General features: G+C 44.5%; 1 protein-coding gene across 5 annotated transcripts in view; it reads left to right on the forward strand.

Moving 5' to 3' along the window:
- The window catches only part of PPP2R5C (protein phosphatase 2 regulatory subunit B'gamma), a 138,803-nt gene that overhangs the window by 30,317 nt on the left and 81,406 nt on the right, over window positions 1-27,080 (forward strand). For 2 of the 5 annotated variants that reach the window (XM_081086266.1, XM_081086265.1), the window contains exon 1: window positions 9,235-9,448. The exons of 2 other annotated variants lie outside the window; for them this stretch is intronic. In XM_081086266.1, the coding sequence (XP_080942392.1) occupies window positions 9,355-9,448 (94 nt within the window). In that variant the 5' untranslated portion in view covers window positions 9,235-9,354. Of the gene's footprint in view, window positions 1-9,234; window positions 9,449-27,080 lie in introns of those variants that run through there. One more of the 5 variants, XM_081086267.1, reaches the window with a different exon arrangement.

The following is a 27,080-nucleotide window of genomic DNA, read 5'->3' on the forward strand; positions in this document are numbered from 1 at the left end:
CCTCTCGTAGGTCAACTAGAACCCATCCAGGTTCATCACTCCCCCTGCCTCAGGTTCTTTGTAAAACGGATTTGTCATTGAGAGTTGACACGGAAGCCCTTCAGTCGGTCACGTGTTCTGTCTACTCTGTGTGGGTTTCCCGCCTCAAGACAAGGAAGGACTATAGGCACCTGCCTGACTTTGCAGGTTCCCCAGCCCAGGTCCCCTAACAGCGCTCAGGGAAACTTCTGTCCGTCCACTTCACTGCCTTCTGCCAGCCTGACCTGGAGATGACGTGGTCCACCCTTCTAATCACTCGCAAGGCTTTCTGCCATCAACAGGACAAGTGTCTGTCCCTTTGTCCTTGCTGTTGGCATCAGAAAGTCCTGTGGCAACCTTTGAACACGGCTGAATGCCAGGTAGCTTTGACTTGCCTCAGGAAAAAGTCTATTTTAAACTATAAGTGAAGCCAAATTTTTTAGGTTAGATTCTTACCGACAAAACATACATCGCCACAGTCAGAGTTTCCAGTTAAAGCAGTTACAGTGCCAGTGCCTGCGGTTAAGATGCCTGTTGTCTAGGTCCAAAAAGACAGCTGCCTCCTAATGAAACAGCCGTAAAACTTCTCCACTAAAATGGAGCACATTTAATTTGCCTGCAGAATTACTGGGGATGTGAAAAATAAAGCCTTTGCTGAATTTAGAAACGAAAATTTGAAAGTTTTATTCAGAAATGCTCCCTAGAAATAAAACCAGTGGGAGGTGTTTATAAGCCATTTGTTTTTTAAATAAAGACCAAAATGAAGTGACAGAGAATAAAGGATAATTCCTTTCTGAACCTTCATTTTGGAGCAGTACAGAGATGCTGTGTCTGTAATGTCCCGTGGGAACGCATTGAGACCTGGGACTGTTTGCCCACCTTCCTTTCTGGAAGGCGCACTGCCCTGAGCCATAAGCCCCTGTCCTCAGCGTTAGCTCAAGCCCTTCCCAGTGCACCTCGCTGAAGGAGGGGAGGGGCTGGTGTCACAGGTAGGCGGTGAGGCCACAGAGGGCAAGGAAGGCCCATCAGGCGGCTGGAGTGCACGCTGAGAGACTGGCCCTGGCTTCTGTGTTGGGGGTGGTGGTGCTCCAGGTCATCAGGTAGCACATTTCTCTGAGTTCTGTGCTACAGGGAAGGCATTTAAGAGTAATAAGAGAGCTCTGTAGAGTTAGAATTGGGCATTATTGCTTGATCATTCACTTAGTAACTTTGGTTGCACACTTCTGTGCAGAGCACTGTCTAGGGCAGGGGTCCTCAAACTACGGCCCGCGGGCCACATGCAAATACAAATATTGTATTTGTTCCCATTTTGTTTTTTTACTTCAAAATAAGATATGTGCAGTGTGCATAGGAATTTGTTCATAGTTTTTTTTTAAACTATAGTCTGGTCCTCCAACGGTCTGAGGGACAGTGAACTGGCCCCCTGTTTAAAAAGTTTGAGGACCCCTGGTCTAGGGCCTGGGCAGGGAGGGAAGAGGAAGGCCTCCTGAAGGGGTTAGTCCAAGCCAAGAGCCCTTCTGTGGCTCTGCCACATCCCCACTGAAGCCTAGGAGCTTCTTCTAAAGCACACCAGTGTCCCCTGCTGCCTGCACTCGCCTGTCATAGCCAGAGTGACCATGTGTGGTTGGATCCTGCATGCGTCACAGCTGCTTTTTTCTGAGCTCTCCATTTCACCTCAGCAGAGTTGTATACTCCTAACAAGCGAAGAGTAGGGAGATCACATAATGAGGAAGGACCTCCAGCCCCAGGGTTGTTTAAGTCGGCCTCTCCCAGTGCCAGGAAGAGGACTGCATTCATGCCTCTCCTAGGTGGCACTGCTGAGTCTTTGCTTCATCAGGGAGGGACTGAGCCCTGACAGCCTAGATGAGCACGTAGATTCCAAGCAGCAGCGACAGCCTTGCAGTAAAAGAAGTTGTCCAGTACCTGATCCTTCAAGACGGAGTTGACATCCTCTAACTTGTTGGTTCAGTTTGTCACACCTGATGAAGCTAATTTTTTGTGTTTTTACATACATGATCTCCTTTGTGCATTACAAAAGATCTTTTTATCCTGTTGCCTGGCTTCCCATCACAGTCCTTTCTCTACTGTTATCCTACTGCTGAGGGGCAGCAGTCAGTGAGGGAATCTCCCTGCTGTAACTTAATCTCTGTTTTTTCAAAAATAATTACTTTTAATTTTCATGAAAGTATTATATGCTTACTTTAGCAATACTGAAAAAATATAGAGGGGTTTCAGAAAGAAAAAAAACATTTCTAGCTATAACATTCAACAGTGAGTACTGTCGATATTTGGGGAGTATTTTTTATGATTATACTATTTCTGAAAAATTACACCTCACATTTTCATTTTAAAAATTTATAAATATTTTTAAAATATTTTTAGTGATTTCAAAGAGGAAGGGAGAGGGAGAAAAAGATAGAAACACCAGTGATAAGAAAGAATCATCCATCAGCTGCCTCCTGCATGCCCTACACTGGGGATTGAGCCCGTAACCTGGGCATGTGCCCTGACTGGGAATCGAACCATGACCTCCTGGTTCATGGGTCGACACTCAACCACTGAGCCACACTGGTCCCACTAAAAATTTTTTATGGGTGTAGTTTTTTACTGTGATATAATCCCTTTGAATTAAGGTAGTTTCTGATATTTCAGAATCTTAAATAAAAGTGTGATGCTCTTAAACAGAATAAAATACTTAGGAATTAACTTAACCAAAGAGGTGAAGACTTGGACATTGAAACCTACACAGTGTTGGGAAAGATACTAAAGAAGACACAAATAAGTAGAAAGACACCTGTGTTTGTGGGTCGGAAGATGAACATTGTTCAGATGTCAGTACTGTCCAAAGGAACCTAAAGGCTCAATGCAATCCCTGTCAAAATTCTGACAGTATTTTTTTCCAAAAATAAGAAAATCCATCCTAAAATTCACATGGAATCTCACGGGACCCTGATAGCCAAAGTAATCTTCAAAAAAGACGAACAAAGTAGGAGGTCTTACACTTTCTGATTTTAAAACTTGCACAAAGTTACAATAATAAAAACAGCATGCATGGTACTGACATAAAGACAGTCATGTAGAACAGCATAGTGGAATAGAGAACCCAGAAATAAACCCTCTGCTATATGGTCAAATGGTTTTCGGCAAGGTTAAAACCCATTCATGAGGAAAGGGCAGTCTCTTCAAGAAATGGTCTTGAGCTCAGCTAGTGTGTCTCAAAGGTTGAGCATTGACCCATGAACCAGGAGATTACTGGTTCAATTCCCAGTCAGGGCACATGCCCGGGTTGCAGGTTTAGGAGGCAGCTGATCAGTGTTTCTCTTGTCATTGATGTTTTTATCTCTCTCCCTTTCTCTAAAATCAATAAAAGCATTTTTTTAAAGAAATGGTTTTTAGAAAATTGAGTATCCACATGCAAAAGAATAAAGTTGGGCCCTTACCTTACACCACACACAAACACTATTTCAAAGTGGATCAAAGACCTAAAAGTAAAAGCTAAGACTATGAACTCTTGGTGGAAAACAGAGGAAAAACTTTAGACATTGGATTTGTCAATGATTTCTTGACTATGACACCAAAAACATAGGCAACAACAACCAAAAGGATAAATTAGACTACATCAAAATGTAAAACTTCTGTGCATCAAAGGACACAATCAACAAAGTGAAAAGGCAACCCACAGAATGGAAAAAATATTTGGAAATCATTTATCTGATAAGGGATTAATATCTAGAATTTGTAGAGAATTCCTACAACTCAACAATAAAATAACAAATGATCCTACTTTAAAATGTGCAAAGGACTTGAATAGACATTTCTCCAAAGAAGAAATATAGATGGCCAATAAGCACATGAAAAATGATCAACATCACTAATCATTAGAAAAATGCAAATCAAAATCACAGTGAGATACTTCACACCCATTAGGTTGACTATGATTGATAGATAGATAGATAGATAGATAGATAGATAGATAGATAGATACTAAATAGTACATACCAGGTACATACATGCTTTGGCAAGGATGTGAAGAAATTTGAACCCTTGTGCACTGTTGGTGAGATTGTAAAATGCTGCTGTGGGAAACTACATGGTAATTCACCAGAAAATTAGAAATAGAATTACCATATGATCCAGCAATTCAGTTTCTCAGAATGTACCCAAAAGGATTGGAAGCAGGGACTTAAATAGTTTTTGTGTACCCAGGATATAACAGTATTATTTACATTAGCCAAAAGGTGGAAGCAAATGAATGTCCATCAAGGATGATTGGGACAAGACAGGGTCCGTCCATCTAAAGGCATATTATTTGGCCCTAAAAGGAAAGAAACTCTGAGAATGTGGATGAACCCTGAGGACATTGGGCTGAGTGAAATAATCCCATCACAGACGACCAATTCTGTCTGGTTCCACTCTGATGAGGTCCTTAGAATAATCAGACTTAGACAGTGAGATGGTGTGTGGGGGGGGGGGGGCTGCGAGAGGGGGTGGGGAGGTAGTATTTATTGGGGGGCCAAGTTTCAGTTTTTCAGGATGAAAGTGTTCTGTGGATGGATGGTGGTGATGGTTACACAACAATGTGAATGTATTTAGTGCCACTGAACTGTGTACTTAGAAATGGTTAAGATGATAAATGTTATGTTTTGTGTATTTTAGCAAAATTTTTTAAAGTTAAAAAAATGTGGTGCTCACTCATGGCTACTGTATTTCTAGAATGGATTCCCAGAAGTAAAATTACTTAAGGAATCTTGACACATATTATCAAATTATTTTCCAGAACAATTTATAGATTTTTTGGCAGGGTTCAAGCTTGCTTTTCCCAGTATTGAGTAATTATAATTCTTAAAAATTATTGCTGATTTGATAGGTGAAGAATTACTTTTTCATACAATTCTTGATAATAGTTCTTTTGTGAACTAAGTCATTTAAACATTGAGGCCTCAGTTTTTTTCTAACCAGTTATAGTATATTGTTAACTCGTTGCATTTGTAGCATTTATATTTCCTTTTGGTGTTCAGAGGAAACATACAGAAATTTGAAACTTTTTAATGTGAACAATATCCCTTAGGGGTTCAGTGTTTTTAAATGTTCATTTCTGCTTGAAAATTGATGTTCACTTCCCTTTTCTTTTAAAGGCTATGGAGACTTGGGGTTGTCATTTCCGTTTATTTAACTGCTTAACCCAACTCAGACCTTATTTTGGTATGAAATTAAGACTTAAGTTGATTTTCCCTCACATATAGCCAACCAGTCATCCTTGATTTGAGATTAATTCTTTATCATAATATTACACTTGTATAAATATATTTATCAGTTTGGGGCTGTTGCTTCTGTCCCATCAACTTGCCTCCTAAGCCCATATCACACTGTCATTAATTTATACACTTTATAGTTGGTAGAACTGGCCTTTTCTATTAGAAGTGTCCTCATTCTTCTTGCTTCTTATTTTTCTTGGTGAACTTAAGGATTATTTTGTCAAGTTACCAGGAAAATAAAGAGACCCAGGTGAATTTTGACTATAAACCAATTTTAGGAAGAATTAACACCAGCCTATTTATAGTATTTACTAGAGGCCCAGTGTACAAAATTCATGCACTTGGGGTTGGGGGTCCCTCAGCCTGGTCTGCGCCCTCTTGAGTCTGGGAGCCCTCTGGGGATGTCTGACTGATGGCAGGAGCAGGAGCAGGCCTAAGCTGTCAGTCGGACATCTTTAGTGCTGCTGTGGAGGCAGGAGAGACTCCCACCACTGCCGCTGTGCTTGCCAGCCGTGAGCCCGGCTTCTGGCTGAGCAGTGCTCCCCCTGTTGGAGTGCACTGACCACCAGGGGGCAGCTCTTGGCGTTGAGTGTCTGCCCCCTGTTGGTCAGTGCACATCATAGGAACCAGTTATTCCACTGTCAGGCTGAAACCGGCTCTCTGACATCCCCTGAGGGGTCCCAGGTTGCGAGAGGATGCAGGCCAGGCCGAGGGACCCCACCAGTGTACAATCGAGGACGGAGAGGGACGTAGGAGGTTGGCCAGCTGGGGAGGGACTGTGGGAGGGCTCCAGGGCATGTCCAGCCTGTCTCAGTCCCAATCAGCCGGACCCCAATAGCAAGCTAACCTACCGGTCAGAGCGCCTGTCTCCTCGTGGTCAGTTTACGTCATAGCGATTGGTTGACTGTCTGCCCCCTGGTGGTCAGTGCACAGTCATAGCAAGCAGTTGAGCGGCCTTAGCATATCATTAGTATATTATGCTTTGATTGGTTGAATGGCCAACCAGACAGCATATTAGGTTTTTATTATTTAGGATGCTTCCAGTCCAGAAACTTGTTCAGGGTTTTTTCCTTCCCCATATTATTGATTTTTTTGTTTCTCTTTTAGAGTGTGTTTCATTGGTGATTTCCAGATCACAGTCTTAGTTCTTTAAAGAACTTCATATGCATAAGGCTCAAAAGAGTCACTAAGAAAGTTGAGATCCTTTGATCTAAGACCATTAGGGAAAAATGCATCAGGAAATGTCTTCACTTTTTCTTTGACTTTTAATCTGAATGTTTTATATAAAGACTAGGGGCCCAGTGCACGAATTCGTGCACCTTGAAAGGAACTGTGGGCCACAAGGCTGCGCTACCGGGCGGTTCTTGGCCCATCCTCCACACACCCACCTGGCACCTCCCACCTCGGTCACCTGTTCCCTGTCTGCCAGCAGCCCCACTCCCGCCGCTGCCACTTCCATGCGCTGACGGCGCGGAGTGATTGGGGCCAGTGCCAGCAGCAGGTGCTACTGGCAGCTGTTGCCCTGATCACCCCTCAGGAGCCGGAGGAGAAGGAGAAGCCCTCAGGGGTGATTGGGGCCAGCAGCTGCCGCTCACATCCACTGATGGCACCGAGCGATCGGCACTGGCACCAGGCACCAGCAGCAGGTGCGAGTGGGCCGGCTGCAAGTGTGAGCAGGGCCAGCCCCGGTAGCGGGTGCGAGTGGGGCTGTCACCGATAGCGGGTATGAGAGGCAGTTGCCGGGCCTGATTGCCACTCAGGAGCAGGGGGAGGTGGAGAAGCCTTCAGGGGCAGCTGCCCATATCACACATAGACAGTGTGATATGGGTAGCTGCCGCTTGGACCCGCAGATGGCACTGAGTGATCAGGGCTGGTGCCGGCAGCAGGTACAAGTGGGACTGGCGCTGGCAGCAGGTGTGTGCGACGGGTGGGACCATGGGGCACAGGAGCAAAGAATTTTCAGTAACCCCCAGAGGCTCACCCAGTTGACAGTGACCGTTCCCCATCTTGGTCTGGCGCCCTGCTCACCTGCTCCACCATCCCATTGCAGCTGACGCCCGCCATGTTCCATGCTCGCCCCCTGGTGGTCAGTGCACATCATAGTGACCAGTTCCACCTTTCAGTCTATTTGCATATTAGGGTTTTATATATAGAGATTCTAGGTGGTATTTCCCCCTTATTTTGCATTCTGATTCATTATCACAATCTTAGGACAGGTACTTGCCTCATCTTGTCTCAAGTGAAAAATTAAAGTATTTGAGGGCAGGTCTCTATCTTTTTAAAGTACAGACCTGCAATAAGCATGTGCTTCTGGACCCATTACCAAGCCCCCTGTGCCCCTCATTCCTAATTGTACTTAAGTCTGAGTTCATCTGGCATCACTCCGTGGGTGAGGGGGTGAGGGGGAGCCATTTCACGCACCTCCAGCGAACCCAGAGCGTCAGCACCCAGAGTCTAAATTCACATCACCTGACTCCAAGCACAGGCTGTTTTTGTTAAGCCACGTCTGCTGTTCAAATGGCAGAGGAGCCAGGCAGGTGTGAGGCTCCCTCTCCGGTGCCTGCTCCCTGTTGCTTGTTATAATTCCGTGGCCAGCTATAGACTCCAGCAGCATCCTCAGCTCTGTGGAAAGGGCAGCGGGGGTAGGGGGAGGATTTGGTGTGTTTTTACTTGTTTATTTGTTTTTAATTCTTACCCGAAGATACATTTTTATTGATTTTGAGAGAGAAAGAAACATTGATGTAATAGAGAAACATCCATCAGTTGCCTGCCATTCTCACCCGGACCAGGAATTGAACCCGAAATCTAGCTATATGTGCCCTGACTGGGAATTGATGTAACTGCCCACCCTAGTCATGTTCCAGGTGTTTCTCCTTATTAATATATTTAAGAACCAAAGGGTTTTTACATTCTTGTTCATAAGTGAGCACGAGGGGTAGGGGGAGTTGTGTGAGAAATTATAAAAAGAGGTATGTGGTTCAGACAAACTTAGTTGTACATGTGAAGAAGTGAGGAATTTCTTAAGTCCTGCCTGCTAGAGAGATTATTCTTAGAGTTTACTTGTTTTTATTTGGTGCTTATATATTTCTTAGTGTAGGGATCTCTTCAACCTTCCCCCACCCCATCCAGGATATTCCAATTTAGAAACTATGTCTTTCTCCTTGGAACAGCTTTTTCATTAGCCTTTTTTATAAATAAAAAATTAAGATCTGAGCAATAACTTTTAATACTAGCCCCATAAAAATAATTTTAAAATATTTTTAATTTTAAATATAAACAAAATATCTAAAATGTAAAAGTAATATGTTGACATCTTTAAAATACAATAAATACTGCATTTTGTTTTGTCTTTTTTAACTCCCACTTTCTAGCTATTAAAGTTTTCCATATAATTTAATTTTTTTAAGTTTTAATTTAATTTTTCCAATAAAAATTAGAGCTCAAGAAGAACCAGTGTTTGATGATTATAAGTTTATAACTTGGTGGTAGGTGAGGTTGACAAGAGTCCAAATTTATGAACTGGGACTGTGTAATATTTGAATAGCTGTTTGCTTTAAAAAAAACACACCTGGATTGCCAAGATGCTAAATAAAATACAGACATTAAAGTCATTAGAACTAGAAAATAGAAGGCGGTCAGTGGGTATAAAATCCATTGACTTTGGGGTATCAATTAGGGGACTACTGAAATTTTAGGTTCCGGTACAGATACCCACACACACTGGTTTTGGTAGCTCTCAATCATCTGTTTATAGTCTGGCGGGGTTATGGCCTCAATCCTGCCCCCTTAGAGATGGGATCTTTGCCTAAAAGTTATTGAAATGAATGCTGCAGAAAGCCAAAAATGCCCTGGCTTCCCGTGCACGCTGACAGCCAAACTGAAGGCTCTTTCCATTTGCAGGTTTTTTTTAGTGTCATTTTAAGTTGCAGCTTCCGGCCAATCAGCAGGCTCCGTGCCTGCTGACATCACGCGGCAGCCAGTTCCCTCCAGCTGCAGAGCTTCAGTTTGTCTTTTTTTTAAAACTAAAATGGAGGCTGCTTTCTTGCCTTAAGGAGTCCATTGCCTTCCCCGCCGAGTCTAGATGTTGACATGTAATAAAGCGGGGGGCAGGATGGTGGTGGATGCGGCCAACTCCAATGGGCCTTTCCAGCCCGTGGCCCTTCTCCATATTCGAGGTAAGTTATTGTGCGTTTCACTGAGTCGGAACCTTCTGTGGCTAGTTAATAAATGGCTATTGTGCTTCAGATAAGACCAGCAGGAAGTCCTTTCCAGCAGAATTCACGGTTTCACTGCAGACTTAACCAGGGGCGGCTGGGCGTGTCCCTGCAGTTTGGCTTTTTACGGTCTACTCACAGAATTTGAGTCTTGAGAGAGGCCTTGCATGCATAGTTCAAAGCTGGTTTTTCTGCTTTCTGCTCGCTCTCCCATCCCCCTTTCCGAGCTGTGCTGATGTCAAAGGATGTGAAGTCACCGCCTGGGGAAGGTGTTGGGTGGGGGGAGGAAGGGGAGGCGGGTGGCAGTGCCTGGCCAAGTTGTCTGTCCGTCCGCAGAGTTTCTGTTACATCTATGTTGCTTAATACTGCAAAGGTTTCATCGGGGACACATCCCTGAATTAAAGATGAATTGCAGTCAGAAAATGTGCAGAAACCATGAGAAAAGAACTTCCTTTGAAAGGATTGTTTTCATTCTTGCTGTGGAGCCTTAAAGAGACATATACTCCTCTGAAATATTGAAATCCATTGTGGGTCCTAATTTCTGAAATGTTAGTGCTTTCGTAGACACCTAGGACATATTTTGCATTTAAATTGGCTCTGTCTTGCCATCTGACTTTAATATTTAACATGGCAACAAGTTTTCAATGTGTATATAGGTTACTTTTAATAATTTCAGTTTGCCTCTTATAATTTATACAAAATTTGGCTTAAAAAACACAAACTTAGCTTAAAAGACAATTCCTATAGTAATTAATAATAGTAACATTAAAATGTGTCCGTAGTACTATGCTTATTCTTGGTATTTTAAAATATTTATTATGCAGCTTTTTGTTGGGGTGAAATAGGACATGGATGTTAAAGCTTCTTACAAGCCTTTCAAAGTGTATATCACAGCTGTGCCTAACAAGACCATTTGACCTGTCAGAACCCCCTGAGGAAGGGTGGGGGCACATTTTCTAGCTGACTAGTTTGTGTGACTAAAGTGCAGGGCAGGATTTTTCAGAGCCCAGGGTGGACCCAGGGATGACAAACGCAATCAGTTGGAAGAAAATGGGTGTTGCTGTTCTCTCCAACCCTCTTTCCTGAAGCTGGTGGGAATGAGGGTCCACAGTGACCAACTTACAGGTCAGGCTGTGAATTCGCTGTTTTGCTGTGTGCCCAGGAGAGAGCGAACGCCGCCGAGCGTGGCATGGAGATAATTCAGCTGTAAGAGCCAAGTGGGCAAAAACAAATGCAATTGTGATTTAAGTTGGCAGTACTTATTTTGAAGTGTCTTATAAATAATAGACATTTTTGATTTGTGAGGTTTCTGATTTTATTAGACACTTGTGTAGCAGTTATTTTTTGAACTATGAATATATTCTGAAATGAAATAATTTTATTTTTTATTTTATACCACATTGATTTTGTTTTTTTAATTCCAAAACTTCGTTATGGCCTATTTGTACTTTCTGCTGTTGGGTGAGTGGTTGGTTGTTTGCTCTCTAACCTCAGAGGGAAAGGAGTGGAGTGCATTAACTTGAAGGGACTTGAGTTGTTAAGAAGGGGTCACCTTTAGGGACCGAAAACTAATTTCTAATTCAAACGGTGGGGGTACTTTCTAATTTCAAAACTTGAAGAATGCTTGATTTACTGGTAAGGACTTTTTAAGAAAAAGCATGTTAATGAGAGGGTTAGCCAAGTGTTTTATTTATATGGGCTTTGAGAGTCTTGGTCAGTTTAACATCCGGTTAGCAGCTATGCTGTGTGTTTAGTGCCGAGGGTCATTAAACTTGACTGAGAGACAGCCCCACCGAAGAGGAGCCCAAGTTCAGTGGAGAAACCCAGCAAGGACCCTGGTGCAGGAGAGACACCTGAGGAGCCAGCTCTGGGCAGGTGCACTAGAGAGCGGGGCCTGATGTAGTGATGCTGGGGAAGGGCCCAGGGGCGGCACTGAGGGGCTCCTCTCACCCTGGAGCACCATGGTTCCCACTTAGGGAGCAGGGTCTCCCCCAGGGATGGGAAAAGAGCCTGCCCAAGGTCACACAGCCTGTAAGTGGCAGGGCCAGGCCTCAAACCTGGCTACGTTTAGATCATTAAAAAAAAACTACCTCATTTAAAATTGAAATTTGGGCTGTTTGTAGAACCTTTGCCACAGGATTAATAGCAGTTCTTTCCAAGGCCTTATCAACATCCATCTGTTTCAGCAGCCTCTTTTGTATGACAGTTTTGTGCCCAGGACTCACTTCTTCATTTATTATACAAATATTTGTCCAGTCCCTGCCTCCTCCTGCCAAGCAGGACCCTATGAAGTAATGGCGATGGCCCAGCTTTCCTAGAGTTTACAAGAGGGGGCGGGGAGGGGGGAGCAGACAAGTAAACAAATAAATCAATACTATTACTACACTGATTAGTTGTCCCAATTGGCTTGGTGGTTTCCTTCTATTAGTCTAGCATTTTCCATTAATATGGTGAATTAGCATATTCTAAAAAGTTCAAGTATGGACGTGACGTACTACTGAACACTTCTGCCTGTAGAAGGAGGGAGGTGCCTGGACCCCAATGGCTGGAAATTTAACTTGATGATTTAAATCCTGTACGTCTAGTGCTGTCCAAGAGAGCTGCTCGGTGTCGGGAATGTTCTCTGTGCTATCTGTCTACTGCCGTGGCTCCTGGCCACATGGACTGTTGAGCACTTAAAATGTGACTAGTGCAACCGAGCAGTTGAATTTTAAATGGTATTTTATTTCAAATTTAAATAGGCACATGTGTCTAGTGACTGCTGTATTGGACAGCACAGCTCTGGATGGGGATTGACAATGTTTCCAATTTCTAGGCAGTCACTGTTTTTGGCCGTGATGAAAGCAACCATAGACAATAAGTAAACGAAGGGGCGTGACGGTGTTCCAGTAAAGCTCTATATACAAAAGCAGGGGGCAGGTTAGATTTGGCCTCTGGTTCGGGCTATTGCTTGAATTTTTTTACTAATCCTTACCCAAGGATGTGTTTTTATTGATTTGGGAGAGAGAGAGAAACATCAATATGAAAGGGAAACTAATCAGTTGCCTCCCATACAGGCGCCAACTAGGGCTCGAACCCTAAACCTTTTTGGTGTACAGGACCAAGCCACCCATCTAAGGCTATTGCTTGAATTTTTTTTTTTATTGATTTTTTTTACAGAGGACAGGAGAGGGATAGAGAGTTAGAAACATCGACGAGAAAGAAACATCGATCAGCTGCCTCCTGCACACCCCCCACCGGGGATGTGCCTGCAACCAAGGTACATGCCCTTGACCGGAATTGAACCTGGGACCCTTCAGTCCGCAGACCGATGCTCTATCCACTGAGCCAAACCGGTCAGGGCTTGCTTGAATTTTTTAATTGCCTGTTAAGAATAGTAAAATAGCCCGGCCAGCATGGCTCAGTGGTTGAGCATCAACCTATGAACCAGGAGGTCACGGTTCGATTCCTGGTCAGGGCATATGCCCAGGTTTCCAGCTCTATCCCCAGTAGGGGGCATGCAGGAGGCAGCTGATCCATGATTGTCTCTCATTGTTGATGTTTCTCTCCCTCTCCCTTCTCTAAAATAAATAAAATCAATAAAAAAATATATTTTTTTAAAAAGGAATAATAAAACAGGTGTCATGTGGTCTTCCCTCTACTTGATGGCTTGGTGGGGTTTGGGGAACTGGGCCCTGCATAGATAGAACCCACACTTATGTCTAGAGCTGGGCTCAAAGCAGAAAGAGCCAAGCCAAAATGACATTCATGGCCAGAGAGGAAGAAAGCTATCTGATCCTTTTCCAGCTGGCTGTTATTCTGGCCTCAAGAAAGTTGTTAACTGCTCTAATCTTCTTCTAGTCCTTAGCTAGCTCACCCATCTATGAGTCTGTCTTTGAAAGACTGGTAGGGAGCCAGAGAGCAAATTACTCTTTTTGTGTAAGCCCATTCTTCCTGGGAAATGGAGGTCTGATGATAGAAAGGTTTAGTTTCTCACGAGTCTTCCTGGGTCACCAATTAAATGGAAATCTTCACCTTAGAGAAGAGTGTGCAGGAGGGCTGTGTGGAAGTTGGATTCCCTGGTGTCATTTCCTGCTACACTCAATCTAATGGCTTAGCCGGTACTACTAGTAAAACCTGTACACACGCACGTGGGTTCCTAGATGGAGAACACACCTGCGTGATGTGCAGTCAGTAAATACTAGTGAGGACGTGCCTAGGATGATCCTCACTCCCCTAAATGAGGAAGGAAAAGTGTTTCGGTGATGACCAAAAATAAAAAGCTCTCCAAAAGATCAAGCCAGTGACTCATTCCCTGAATAGTGCGGCAACTCAGGATTACCTCACAAACAGCTGTATGTTGTGTAACTGTCGCACTCTGCCTTGACTTTTTAGAAATGTACCCTCAAGCTCACTTGTAGTGACCCTCTATGTGAAGATGTTTATTTTGTGTTCCTCAGGTGGGGAACTTAACCAAAGTATCACAGGGGAGGGGGAGTGCATGTTTGTGTAAAGCCTTCGCATCATTGTTAATTGGTCTGCCCTTGAACTTGGGTACAGTGTCCGCTCAGGTTTCTGGTCATGATTCCTGCCTTGCAGCAAAAGCTAAACTCTTGGAATTTTTTCATTAGAATATGTTACTTGTGTTGAAGAATAAAAGAACAATAAGAGGAAAAGTTAGTAGTCAAGAAAAATGGGTACGTTTTTAATCCTAGGAAAAGGACAGACACCTCACAGGCAGAGTGGTTGGGATACATGCTACTTCTGGCTCCATAGCAGGGTGGTTTCTCTAACGCAGTGATGGCGAACCTATGACACGCATGTCAGAGGTGACACGCAACTCATTTTTTTGGTTGATTTTTCTTTGTTAAATGGCACTTAAATATATAAAATAAATATCAAAAATATAAGTCTTTGTTTTACTATGGTTGCAAATATCAAAAAATTTCTATATGTGACACGGCACCAGAGTTAAGTGAGGGTTTTTCAAAATGCTGACACGCCGAGCTCAAAAGGTTCGCCATCACTGCTCTAACCCTACAACACAGCATACTGAGAGGTGAGCAGGATGGGTCCTGCTCTCTCTCTCCCCAAGGTCACCAGCCTGTACAGACGAGTCCAGGCCCCAGCCCCTGCCCCAGTGGTGTCCCAGGAGGAGAGGCAGTGTGTATGGAGCACTTCAGTGTGCGGGGGCCAGGCCAGGCCTCCCCCTCTGTCCTATCACTGAGCTGCCTGCGCTGTGAGACAGTGTTCCTGGCCTGTTCTAGTAAAGCAGGGGCACCCTCTTTTGCCCAGGGCCACAGCGATGAATGAAGTGGGAGTCAGCCCAGCTCCCTTGGCGCCAGGGCAGGGTGTTGAGGGTTGGCTATAAAAGCTCCCATCATGTGTACCTTCTGGTTGTTATGCTTTCTGTACTGTAATATATTTCAGTATCTGGAGTTCAAACTCATCTCGGGTTTAAGGGAAAGTTGGTGAAGCTCCAAGCATCCATGCATGTTGTGAGGGGGAAGTTGAAGATGTCCTTCCCTGCTGTCCCATTTCACTTACCCAGTCGGCCAGGTATTCGTCGCTGGTTTAATTTTATTTCCTCCATGAATCGTAAGTGTCCTGGGGAAGGTCATGGCCAGCTGGTTGTTTTTCATGACGTCTGAGACCATCTCTGAGTGTAAGCACTGGTGGATTGAAAATGAAAAGTTGTTTCTCTGAATGACCACTCAGAGAATAGTTACTGGTGTGTTTCTTAGCTAATTACTTGGTCAGTCAAATAGTACTTGTCAGTCTCATGAGAAGCTGTATGAGGGACCTGGTTGAAAAAATTGACCACAGGTAACCACTCTGCCTCGCCCGCCTGATCTCCTCTTCCCTGTCAGATGGAAATAGCCCCACCAAGGATGTGGAAACAGGAAAACTCCAAAACAGGGCAAGTCGCTACTCTCGTGATGTACTTAAAGAAAAGTCTTTTGGCCGAAACCGGTTTGGCTCAGTGGATAGAACGTCGGCCTGCGTACTGAGAGGTCCCAGGTTCGATTCCGGTCAAGGGCATGTGCCTGGGTTGCGGGCATATCCCCAGTAGGAGATGTGCAGGAGGCAGCTGATCGATGATTCTCTCTCATCGATGTTTCTGGCTCTCTATCTCTCTCCCTTCCTCTCTGTAAAAAATCAATAAAATATTATAAAAAAAAAAGAAAAGAAAACTCTTTTGAATCTTGAAAACACATTGGCTCAGGCGCACGAGGACAGACTGCTGCTACAGCAAGTGAGGTCTAGTTTTGCTTCAAGCCCTTGAATTCATCATCCACAAATCGAAACCCCTTCAACTTAAACAACAAAAAAAGATGTAATAGTGAAATACAGTGAGCAAATCTGTATAGGATCCTTGTTTTAGAAAGACAAAATCAAACCACAGAAGACCTTGCTGGGGCAGTCAGGGGATTGTGATCCTGTTCTCTGTGCAGGTGTGGCAGAGGCTGTGCTGCCAGGCCGTCCTGCTCTGGGGGCTTACAGGACGGTCCTGGGAGGGCCCCTAGCATGATCTCTACATGCACTTGAAACATCAGAGAAAAGTCACTGAGCCCTAGTGTGCTCAAATGCAGACACCTGCCAGTTCTAGGACAGTGGGTATACAGGTGTGTCCTGTAGGTTTTCTGTAATGTTTGAGAGAAATATCTTTAAAATGTTCTGCTTTAGAAAAAGTGTGCAAAGGAAATGGCATTGCTTAGAATTGTTTCCTTAATTGTGAGCAGCAGCCTTTTATGTTCAAGCTTCAGCCTTTCCTGTGTTTTCCTTTTTATTTTGATGTTGACAAATTAGCCATCTGGGTGGGCAAGGTTGAGACCCAGCCGATGCTGGCAGCCTCACAGCAGGGGTGCCCCCACCTTGCTAACTCAGAGTGGCTGCATAGACCGCTGCACCATCTTACCAAACGGTGTTGGGGGTGTGCACCTTTTTTAATGTTTATTGGCATTTTATTGGTCTTTTAAAGAGTAACAGCCTTTAAGGCACACTCTGAGAGGAAACCAAGGTTCCCTCTGAACTTGAGAAGCAGGGTGCTTGGTGGTTGAGGGTGGGGGAGGCGTTCTGAAACCACAAGACTGGGGTGAGCTTCCTCACCCACTCCACCCCTGCTCTAGTCTTGGGCAAGGAACTCAGATCTCTGGGCCTGGAAACAGGAATGACATGAGAACAAGGTGACCCACCTCTGGGTTCTGTGAAGTTTAAATGAGTGTGTGTAATCCGTGTAGAAAATGGTGCCGGCCACTGTTTAAGACTCGGAGTGTTAGTGGTCGCCGAGGTCATCCCTTTTCTAGGTCACGTGTGGCACTTCAGAGCCCAGTGCCTTAACCACACTCACTCCATTTATTTGTATTTGTTCCTCTTGTCATTCACCTCCTGAAGAAATTAGTGCCATCATAGTTCTGGAGTGTGTGCTGTGTGCTGCTGGTGGGTTGTGTATGGAATGTCCTCACAGGACGAGCCCAGACTCAGTCTCCAGGGCATCTCCAGAGTGTAGACTGCTCCCGTCAGTTCTCTGGGTCCATCTGTTAAGTAAAATAAGAGACCATATTTATGCACATTCCTCCCCTCCCCATTTTAGCTCTTGTGAAAAAAAGAGTTTTCTCATTATATGAGAAAGAGACATTGTGATTATCACAAATAGGATGACTTCACTTGTCACATCCCTTTAGTTGTTTTTAATACAGATGTTACTCTCTGTGCATTAGCAACTTGACTTCCCAAAACATACTTACTGTCTTATTGTCAAATTAGAGGCCCAGCGCACGAAATTCATGCACTCGGGGCAGGGGGGCCCTCAGCCCGGCCTGTGCCCTCTTGAGTCCAGGAGCCCTCGGGGGATGTCTGACTTCTAAGTCAGCAGTCGGACATCCTTAGTGCTGTTGTGGAGGCAGGAGAGGCTCCCACCACCACCACTGCACTCACCAGCTGTGAGCCTGGCTTCTGGTTGAGTGGCGCTCTCCTGCTGGGAATGCACTGACCACCCGGAGGCAGCTCCTGCATTGAGTGTCTGCCCCCTGGCGGTCAGTGCACATCATAGCAACGTATCGTTCCACAGTTCGGTCGATAGCATATTAGCCTTTTATTATATAGGATCCCATAATATTAAACTCCTGAATTCCTTTTTTGTGTTAAAATTTTTTTAATTGGGATAGTATTTGAACTAAGTGGGATCTCAACTGTAACCTTAAATCTTATTGTTTTAAGTTTTAATGCTGCGGTATTTTTCATAGAATTTGAACTTAAACACTGTTTGGGTTGGTTTTTCCATCTCTGTCATTGATGTTTGTGAACTTTTAGTGCAACATTTGGATTCTTTTTTTTTTTTTTTAATTGATTTTAGAGAGAGAGGAAGGGAGAGAAAGAGAAACATTGATTTGTTGTTCCATTTGTTTATACATTCATTGGTTAATTCTTGTATGTGCCCTGACCAGGGATCGAACCCACAACCTTGGGGTATCGGGATGATGCTCTAACCAACTGAGCTACCCCGTCAGGGCACAGCATTTGGATTCTTGTCTGTGGTTGTGTTACTCATGAGCAGTATGCTCTAATTACAGTATTTTGACTTATAAAACTATGGAGAAGAGTAATGTTTCGCTCTGGGAACAAACTCAGTTCTTTCTATGTAGCTGGTCCCTAATTCTTGGTGGTGAGTGTGGCACATACTTGTGTGTTTGCGGTTGTCCATCATGTCTATACATACAAAACTGGGAGTTGTTTTCTTCACCTTTATGTATAACCTGAGCTTATCCAGGGGCAGCACTTGCTGGCCATGTTCTCAACTGAGAAGCTGTGAAGGGGTCCTCAGTCTTTACATAGGGCAGCGTTCACAGTAGAATCCCAGAGCCACTTTCCAGGGATCTGCAAGGCCACAACTGTCTTCATAAGAATACCAAGGCCTCAGCTGCCTTTTCACTGTGTGGCCATTTGCCTGCACGGTGCCAAGGCAGCAATAGCTATGTAGGTTAGCTCCTTACATAGAGCAAGGCAGGGTGTGCAGTTAGCAGCCACTGTGTGCTCCACCAGGTGCATGCCGGTCTGACCTAAGAATTCTGGGTGAAGCATGAGGTGCTTGGTTTTATTAAATCTCGACCCTGCATACTCAGCTTTTCACATTGTATGATGACAGCAAAGTCCACATGAAGCCCTCAGTATGCCGGAGCACAGTGCTGTCTCCAGGGGAACTGTGCAGTTGTTTGAGTTGCAAGCTAAACTAGCCACTTTCTCAGGAACATCATTTTTACTGGAAAGAATGAAAGTCAGACAAACCGGGTATTAAGATTTGAATATTTGACAGCCATTTCCCTAAAAAGGAACGAAATGAGGCTGTCAACTCAAGGGAAACAACAGTGACACCATCTGTTGCAAGTGATAAAATTCAAGCTTGCAAGAAAAAAATGTGAATTTTGGAGAACTTGAATCTGCCAATGTGAGATTGACCACTGCCAGTGGTGAATGGGTGATGTGGACAAATGGGTTTCTTGACATGGACAGGAAGGAAAATCTGCCTGACTCCTCGCCAGCAACAGCCAAATGCTGCCACAAAACAGGCGTGGGCAGAGGAGACATTCAAGTGCAGGACACACCCAGGAGTTGACGTAACTGAAACACCCACCAGCACGGTTTCAGATTCCACACTGCAGCCAATCTTTGAGAAACTACCACTTGTCAAATCTTAATGTAGAACCAAAGAACATTACTTTTTTTTTTTTAAGCCATTGAAATACCTTCCTTTTGTAACTAAACATGTCTGTATAAGGCTGGCTTTTTGCTCAGTAACTTCAACCAAAACAGCATATCAGACAGATATGCGAGTCTCATACAGAAGCAGAAATGCGAGTGTCCCTGTCTTCTGCCAAGTCAAACACTGAGAGATGTACCACAATGCAAAAGAGTCCCATTCTTCCTATTTTTTAATAAAGTTATTTTCCTAATGTTACTTAAGTTAGCATGAAATGAGCCTCTTCTTGTTATTTTTAATGAATTAGTAAGTAAATATTTTAAACATTCTCTAATATGGTTAATGTCATAGGTATAACCCATGTAACCCAAGCTCTTCTGGCTCCTCCATACTTTTTTAGAGTACACATGGATCCTGACACCGAATACTTGAAAATCCTTGGCCCAGGAAATCTCTCTAGTGTGGGCAAGATGTGCCCCTGACCCTGTTTTCACAAGCCTCTGTATTTTTTCTCTTCCTCCAAAAAAAATTTTTTTGCCTAAATTCACTAGTCAGTTAATAATGCAAACAAGCCTCAGGGGCCACAGTGAGAGGCAGTACCTGCATCCGGCGCCTGTGGGGTAGGCAGTAGAGTCACCTCAGGACCCTGAGCCGCCCTTTCTGTCTTAAGTCAGCTGCCTTTTATCTTTTTACAAAAATCTATATGTAAAGATAATCACTTTTAAATTTTTTAAAAATTACAAATTACTAAAATTCTCCCTGGCTTTATCCTCCAAATCAGTCTCCTGTCTTTCCTGGCCATCTCAAAGTGAATCATTGGGAGTTTGCTGTGTATCATCCCAGACATGTGTGTGTGTGTGTGTGTGTGTGTGTGTGTGTGTTTTCACATATATATTATATACATGCATTTATTCACAGAAAGTATATAGTAGTTTTTGTTTAAGAAAAAAATTGACAAGCGCAGTTTTCAAAACCTAAACATTTTACATATTTTTAGTATCCTGACAGTGCTCTAAAATGATTCGTGATGCTTGAACTAAGTTGTTACATTGTGTCATCCTGTAATGTGCTATATATACATGGGCATGGCATAAACTCTTAGTGTGTCCTCCCAAGTCTGCTAACTTGATTTAAACTCTCAGACTACAGTAAGTGGGCATCTGGGAGGAGTGGCTAGTGGAGCACCTGCTCTTGTGGCGGGGATGGTCCTAGACACTTAACTTCCACAGCCTGGCAGAAGAGAAGCTCCATGCTCAGTTTTACAGTTTTCTAAATGAGTGTCCACAAGTGGGCCTAACCAAACTGTGAGTGATGAGGCCAGAAGAAACCTGGTGCTGTCTGGCTGAAATTTAGGCTTCCCCTGCTACTACACCAGGCTGTGGGGAACGTGGCGTTTTGTTTCCCTGTGCTTGAGACCTGGTCCTCAGGAGATTTTTTTACTTCAGATTAAATCAGTGACCCTTCTGTACCTGCTTTTAAAAATATTTTACTACTAGGGAATCTAATCTAATAAAAGACAAATATGCAAATTGATTGTACCTTCACTATGCCATAAGCCACTCCCACCAGTTAATCAGAGCGATTATATGCAAATTAACCCAACCAAGATGGCAGCCGGCAGCCACGGAGCTGGAGCGAGCAGGAGGCTTGGTTGCTCCAGTGCTGGAGGAAGCCAAGCTTCCCACCTGCCGCAGCCGGCTCTGAGCTCCACTGAAGGCAACAAAGTTTCAATTATAGAAGGTAATTAAATCCCAGAATAGAAAAAAAGGAGAGGCTGGGAGCTTCCGTCGCCGGGGGTCTTGGCCAGCCTGAAAACAGCCCTCAGCCCCTCACCACCCAGACTGGCCAAGCACCCCAGTGGGGACCCCTACCCTAAAGGGGCTGTGGCCAGCCTGTAAACAGCCATCAGCCCCTCACCCGGACTGGCCAAACCTCCATGGGGTGAGGGTCCCCACTGGGGCGAGGGGGCTTGACCAGCCTGCAAACAGCCATCAGCCCCTTACCCAGGCTGGCCAGGCACCCCAGTGAGGACCCCCACCCGGAAGGGGGTGTGACCAGCCTGAAAACACCCATCAGCCCCTCACCCAGGCTGGCCAGGCACACCAGTGGGACCCCCACCCTGATCCGGGACACCCTTCAGGGCAACCAGCCGGCCCCCACCCATGCATCAGGCCTCTATCCTATATAATAAAAGGGTAATATGCAAACTGACCCTAACAGCAGAAGGATTGGGAATGACTGGTGACTATGACACACTGACCATCAGGGGGCAGATGCTCAATGCAGGAGCTGCCCCCTGGTGGTCAGTGTGCTCCCACAGGGGGAGCCACAAGCCACAAGCCAGGCTAACAGCTGCCAGTACAGCGGTGATGATGGGAGCCTCTCCCGCCTCCTCAGCAGCACTAAGGATGTCTGACTGCAGCTTAGGCCTGCTCCCCGCTGGCAAGTGGACATCCCCCGAGGGCTGCCGGGCTGCCAGAGGGATGTCTGATTGCCAGCTTAGGCCCAATTCCCCCGGGGAGCGGGCCTAAGCCAGCAGGTGGTCATCCCCCGAGGGGTCCCAGACTGCAAGAGGGCACAGGCCAAGCTGAGGGACCCTCTTCCCTCCCCCCCACCAGTGCACCGGGTTTCTAGTATAGTCAATAATAATGTAATTATTATGTAGGGTGTCAGGTGGGTACTAGACTTATGGGGTGATCACTTTGTAAGGTATATAATTTGAAATCACTGTGTTATACACCTGAAAGTAATATAATATTGTGCATCAACTATAATTGAAGAACAGATTTTAAAAATATATTTTACTAGATTTGAAAACATTGAGGTTTTGTTAATTTAGTCACCCACCTCTCCCCTCTTCCCACCCCCTACACACACCCCTTCCTAAATTAGATTCAGTCACACCACAATCTGGAGCTGTCAGATCTGGGTTTAAGGCCTACCTAACAGTGTCCCTTATTGGGGTCCTTGATTAAGTCTCCATCCCTTCCTGAACTTGTGGGCATTTTAGTAAATGACTTAGTTTCAAGGGAATTGAAAGGAAGAAGCTTAGATTGCCATTCCTGGTGTCCCTAAGAACAAAAGGCACAGTGAGAATGCACAGATTTCTCCCTTTGTTTTATCCTTAGTTAAGAGAGAGAATGCCTATAGAAACCTGAAGTGACTGTCCAGTGAGTGAGGGTTTCTTTGTAAAACAAATAAATTCAAAAGTTTTTTTTCTTTGCAAATGAAGTCACAAATGACATATTGGAAAAGTAAGAAGTAACCATCTTAAACAGAGGTTAACTTAAATTTACACTTTAAGCCACAGTTAAACTTATGATGTTCTGAAATTTTTTACTTCCTCTCTCTCTACTTCCTAAGCCCTTCTTTCTTATTTTATCTCATTTATTTTCTAGGTGACGCCTTCAGGTATTGAAACTGACCTTTTCTAAAACATGTGAACTCTCTTATTCAAATAGTGCAATGTCAGTGGTTATGAGTCCTGCATTTTCATTAAGTTTTGTGCATTCATTAAATGCATATTAATCTTGAATTTTTGCATTTCTTATATGAGTTGCAATTATAGGTATCTAATTAAACGAATATAGATTGTCCTGCCTACGTGGGTTAGAAAAGTAAATTTGGGGGCAGTACATGTGTGTGCATGTTGTGTTTATGTGAAGCCAGATACCAACTTATAAAAACCAGTTCAGTCTGTAGTCTTATTTAGTATAATTGATGGGCTTCAGCATTGTTTATTTGAGCCTTTTCTCTATTTAAAAAAAAAAAGAAGAAGAAGAAGGAAAGTCTTTAAGTGGAATGTAAGATAGATTTGGAGTCCCTAAAATAATTTTTACACTGTACTTCACGTTTAAATGTTAAAAACAATAATAAAGAGAAATTTAAGAAGCATGTTCAGTAAAGCGTTCTTTGGCAGGAAACAGGAACTTACCAGCCTAATAGCTTTAACTGTGGCATCCATAGTAACTACAACATGCTGCCTGAGTAAATATTTACACAGCTCAGTGTGTGTGGAACTGAGGCGGGCAGCCCAAGAGCTGATCAGCTCAGTGTCTGCCATCTTGCAAGTCTGCTGCACCAAGCCTGGCTGTCACTCATTTCTCCCAGTTTTTTACGGTTGTTTGAGAAGAGCAGATTACTGAGGGCACTTTGGTACTCCCAGTCTTCCGCACGGTGGACGCCCAAAGGAGAATGCTTGGACGAGTTTGTCATTAGCACCCAGGAACCTTCCTAATCTTCAAAGCTCCTTGCAAGTGTTCATTAACCGTCCTCTTTCCTATGAGTTGCAAGCAGGTATTGTTAGTCCCCTTTTTACAGTTGTGGAAACCAAAGCAGAGAGGCTCCCGACTTGCCTGAGGTCCCAGGAGGAATTGGTGCCTGAGAGCAAGTGAGCACTGGGTTTTCTGACTCAGGCTGTGGGCTCACCCCTCGGAGCGTGAGCACGCACCAGCTGCTCCTGCAGGTTCCTTTATCGCAGAGATCTAGCCACGCAGTACTTTGTGCTCTCGGTTCATACAGCCGTGTAGAGTGCAGTGCAGCTGAAACCTGGCTAGTTGATCTTATGGTGTCATCTAGAACAACAAGAGATGCAGATTCTGGGTCACGAAGGTAAGGCTGTACCTTGGGGGTTCTTGGTTGTGGATGAAATTAACTCAACTGAGCCTTACATTGTCTAGCAACCCGAAGGGCTCCCTTGTCCCTTAGCATAGCCCAGCAGCTCTGAAGACACACGGCCCTCATGACAGTGTTGCACTTGGGTTAAAGACTTTGGACATCTTGAGGGAGTCATGTTGAAGTAGCATTTTCAACATAGCCAAGGAGAGTATTTCAGTGCTAAACATAACCTGGCTGCTACTAAAGGTTCCTCATGAGTAATCTCAGTTTGGTTAGATATATTGCTCTGTTGGTGTGAGGCAGTAGAGAGCTCTTGGGGAGCCAGGGAGAGAGGCATTCTTTATCTAAAAACTGGCTGTTTTAAGAGAGGCATTTGTCCAAGGGGAGCCGGTACTAAACAGAACTATTTCTTGATGCTGTATACAATTGAAGGATTGTTTACACTATAGTAAAAAAAAGGTCTATGATCCTGTTTCTGATTTACATAAAGCTTTACAAATGTTCCCCTTCCTCGTTCTTTGCTTCTGGGCACTCAGCATGTGTGCTCTTGCTGATTTAAGCCCTGATGGTATAGTAGCCCTACACTCTTTTTTGTGCCAGATAAGGTCAAAATTAAGACCCCAAATTTTTAGTTAAGCTGGTATGACTAAGTGGTTAGAGTGTCAGCTCTCAGAATGAAGAGTCCCGGGTTCCATTCCGGTAAGGGCATGTACCTAAGTTGTAGGCTCAATCCCCGGCCCCACCCGGGGAGCATGCTGGAGGCAACCAATCAGTATGTCTCTCTTACGTCAATATTTCTCTCTCTGTCTCTCCCACACCCTTCCACTCTCTCTAAAAATCAATGGGAAAAATATCCTCAGGTGAGGATTAACAAAAAAACACACAAAAACAAAAAATTTAGTTAACTGAATTCATCCAAAAGGCAGGAAAACTTTGTGGAATATACTGAACATAGAAAGGAGAACATAGTTTAGCTTTGACCTTCTGCCTTACAAACGCCACCGAAAGCTTTGTTTCATTCCTTTAACACATATTTAGAAGTCACTGCCTTGGACGTTGGCTGTGTTCAGCCCTGAGCATCTGTGCCATCACAGACACTCCTGCCTCACAAGGCACAGGGGTGACAGCAGCTGTGGGCAGGGGCGGGGCCTCCCAGGAGTCCCACTCAATCAGCTCAGTGGTGGGTCACCTCAGTGGTGGTCCCAGAGAGCAGTTGGGGACAGGGGTGACTCAGCAGGCTGGGGAGTGTGTAGTGTGGGTGTGGCAAGAAGAAACCCTGGAAAAGGGTTTATATTGAGTAAACGATGACTCTTTATGGACCTGCAGCGTCAGGGAGCGACTGAGTGGAGCGGGTGGGGTGGGGGTGCGGAGTGGGGACATCTGGCCACCTCGTCACTACAGGGCCTGGAGGGACATGTGTTAAGGTTCTAAGTGAAACAAGACAAAAAAGAACTTAAAAGTGATCCCTGAGGTGGTGGGATGGAGGGTTATCACTGCGTGTATATTTGGCCGGGTGAACATATTTTCTGTTCAAGAAATTAAATAAGAAGGGAGAGCACTCAAAGTCAGAGGCGTGACCTGATGGCTGGTCCTCAGAGCCACGGGCTGCTCTCTCTGCACCTTTGAATTATCGCTGTGCTTTCTTTCAGTCAGTTGACTGGCTGGAACACAGCATCGAAAGGCCGAGAGCTTGGGCTTGGATGTGAGACCTGGCCAAAGGTGAGCTCTGCCCCTTCTTACCCAGCACTGGCTCCCGCTCCTGCCCGGCCTGGTCAGGTGTTGCCTTCATTTAAGAGGGTGCCATACGCAGATGCAAGGGGACGGGGCAAGGCAGTCACCCCATAACATTATACTCAGGGCCTCACTCAGATGGGTATCATTCTGGTGAAGCTGTCCTGTCATTGTGTGTCATTTAGTCGAATGAACCAGTTTTGCTATGTTTCAGACATTGTCACTCTACAGCAAGCATGTCAAACTCACGGCCCGCCAGCCGCCAGTTTGACATGCTTGCTTTACAGTCAGCCCTGTCCCTTTCTCATCTGTGAATTAAGGCTGTGAAAACCAGGTCTGCTGAAAACCAAAAAGTAGAGTGTCATCTTCAAAAGCTGAAAGGGTTTTCACAAGTTTCTGGGGCAGGAAGGGAATTTAAAGAGAAAGTTGGTGAGGGTAGGGCCTAATTGATTTGTTTTCCTGGTGGCACAAGAGGGGAAGTCTGTGCAGAAAATTGAGGAGGGAGGTGAGATGGGAAGTGTGGAAAACGAAGAGGGAGCTGACCAAAGACTGGGGAGTGTGGAGTGGCCTGAAGGGCATGATCAAGGGTGGCGATCGGGACATCGTCGCAGCTAGTCGTCAGGGTGAGGCAAAAGTAGTTTATAGTTGTTTGTATAGAAAATGGTACAATAATTAATACTAATACAAGAATAAACTGTTTCATGTACTCACAGCTGTAAACCTACTTTTGCCCCACCCTGAATCTTGATGCCAGTCCCTTATAGATAAGCATAGAAAATATTTTCTCCAGTCTGTGGGTTGGTTTTCACTTTCTTGATGGTATCATTTGCAGCACAAATGTTTTTAATTTGGATGAAGTCCAAGTTATCTAGTTTATCTTTTGTTGCTGTGCTTTTAGTGTCATATCTAAGAAACCATTGCCTAATCCAAAGTTTGCTCTTATGTTTTCTTTCAAGAGTTTTATAATCTTAGCTTTCATATTTGCTCTTCAATCCATCTTGAGTTAATTTTTGTATATGGTGTTAGGGACAGGTCCAAGTTCATTCTTTTGTATGTGGATATCCAGTTTTCCCAGCAGCATTTGTTGAAAAGACTCTTCTTTCCCCAGTGAATGGACTTAGCACCTTGTGGAAAATCAGTGGACCATAAATGTACAGGTTTATTTCTGGACTTTCTTCTATTCCTTAGTCTGTATGTCTGCACCAGTCTTGATTACTGTAGCTTGGTCAGAACTTTTAAAACTAGGCAATGTGAATTCTCCAGCTTTGTTCTTCATTTTCCAAATTGTTTTGGTATTCGCTTCCCTGGCATTTCCATGTGAATTTTAGAGCCAGTTTGTCAGCACTCCTGGCCTCTTTCTGGAGTCCCGTATGCACTCAGATTGGGTAGATGGGGACACTGTGGCCCAGACTCTCCCTGGCAGAGGCTCTGACCGAGAGGAGAATCCTTCCTGTAGGGAGTCGGGGCCTTGGCCCTTTGTGGTCTGTTAAGAACCCCCAGAACCTGTGTTTCTGAAATCTCAGGATTTGTCATTAAAAGTGAATTGAGCCCTGGCCAGTTTTGCTAAGT

The sequence above is a fragment of the Myotis nattereri genome (assembly GCF_964212035.1).
Source record: "Myotis nattereri genome assembly, chromosome: 1".
NCBI classification, from domain to species: Eukaryota; Metazoa; Chordata; class Mammalia; order Chiroptera; family Vespertilionidae; genus Myotis; species Myotis nattereri.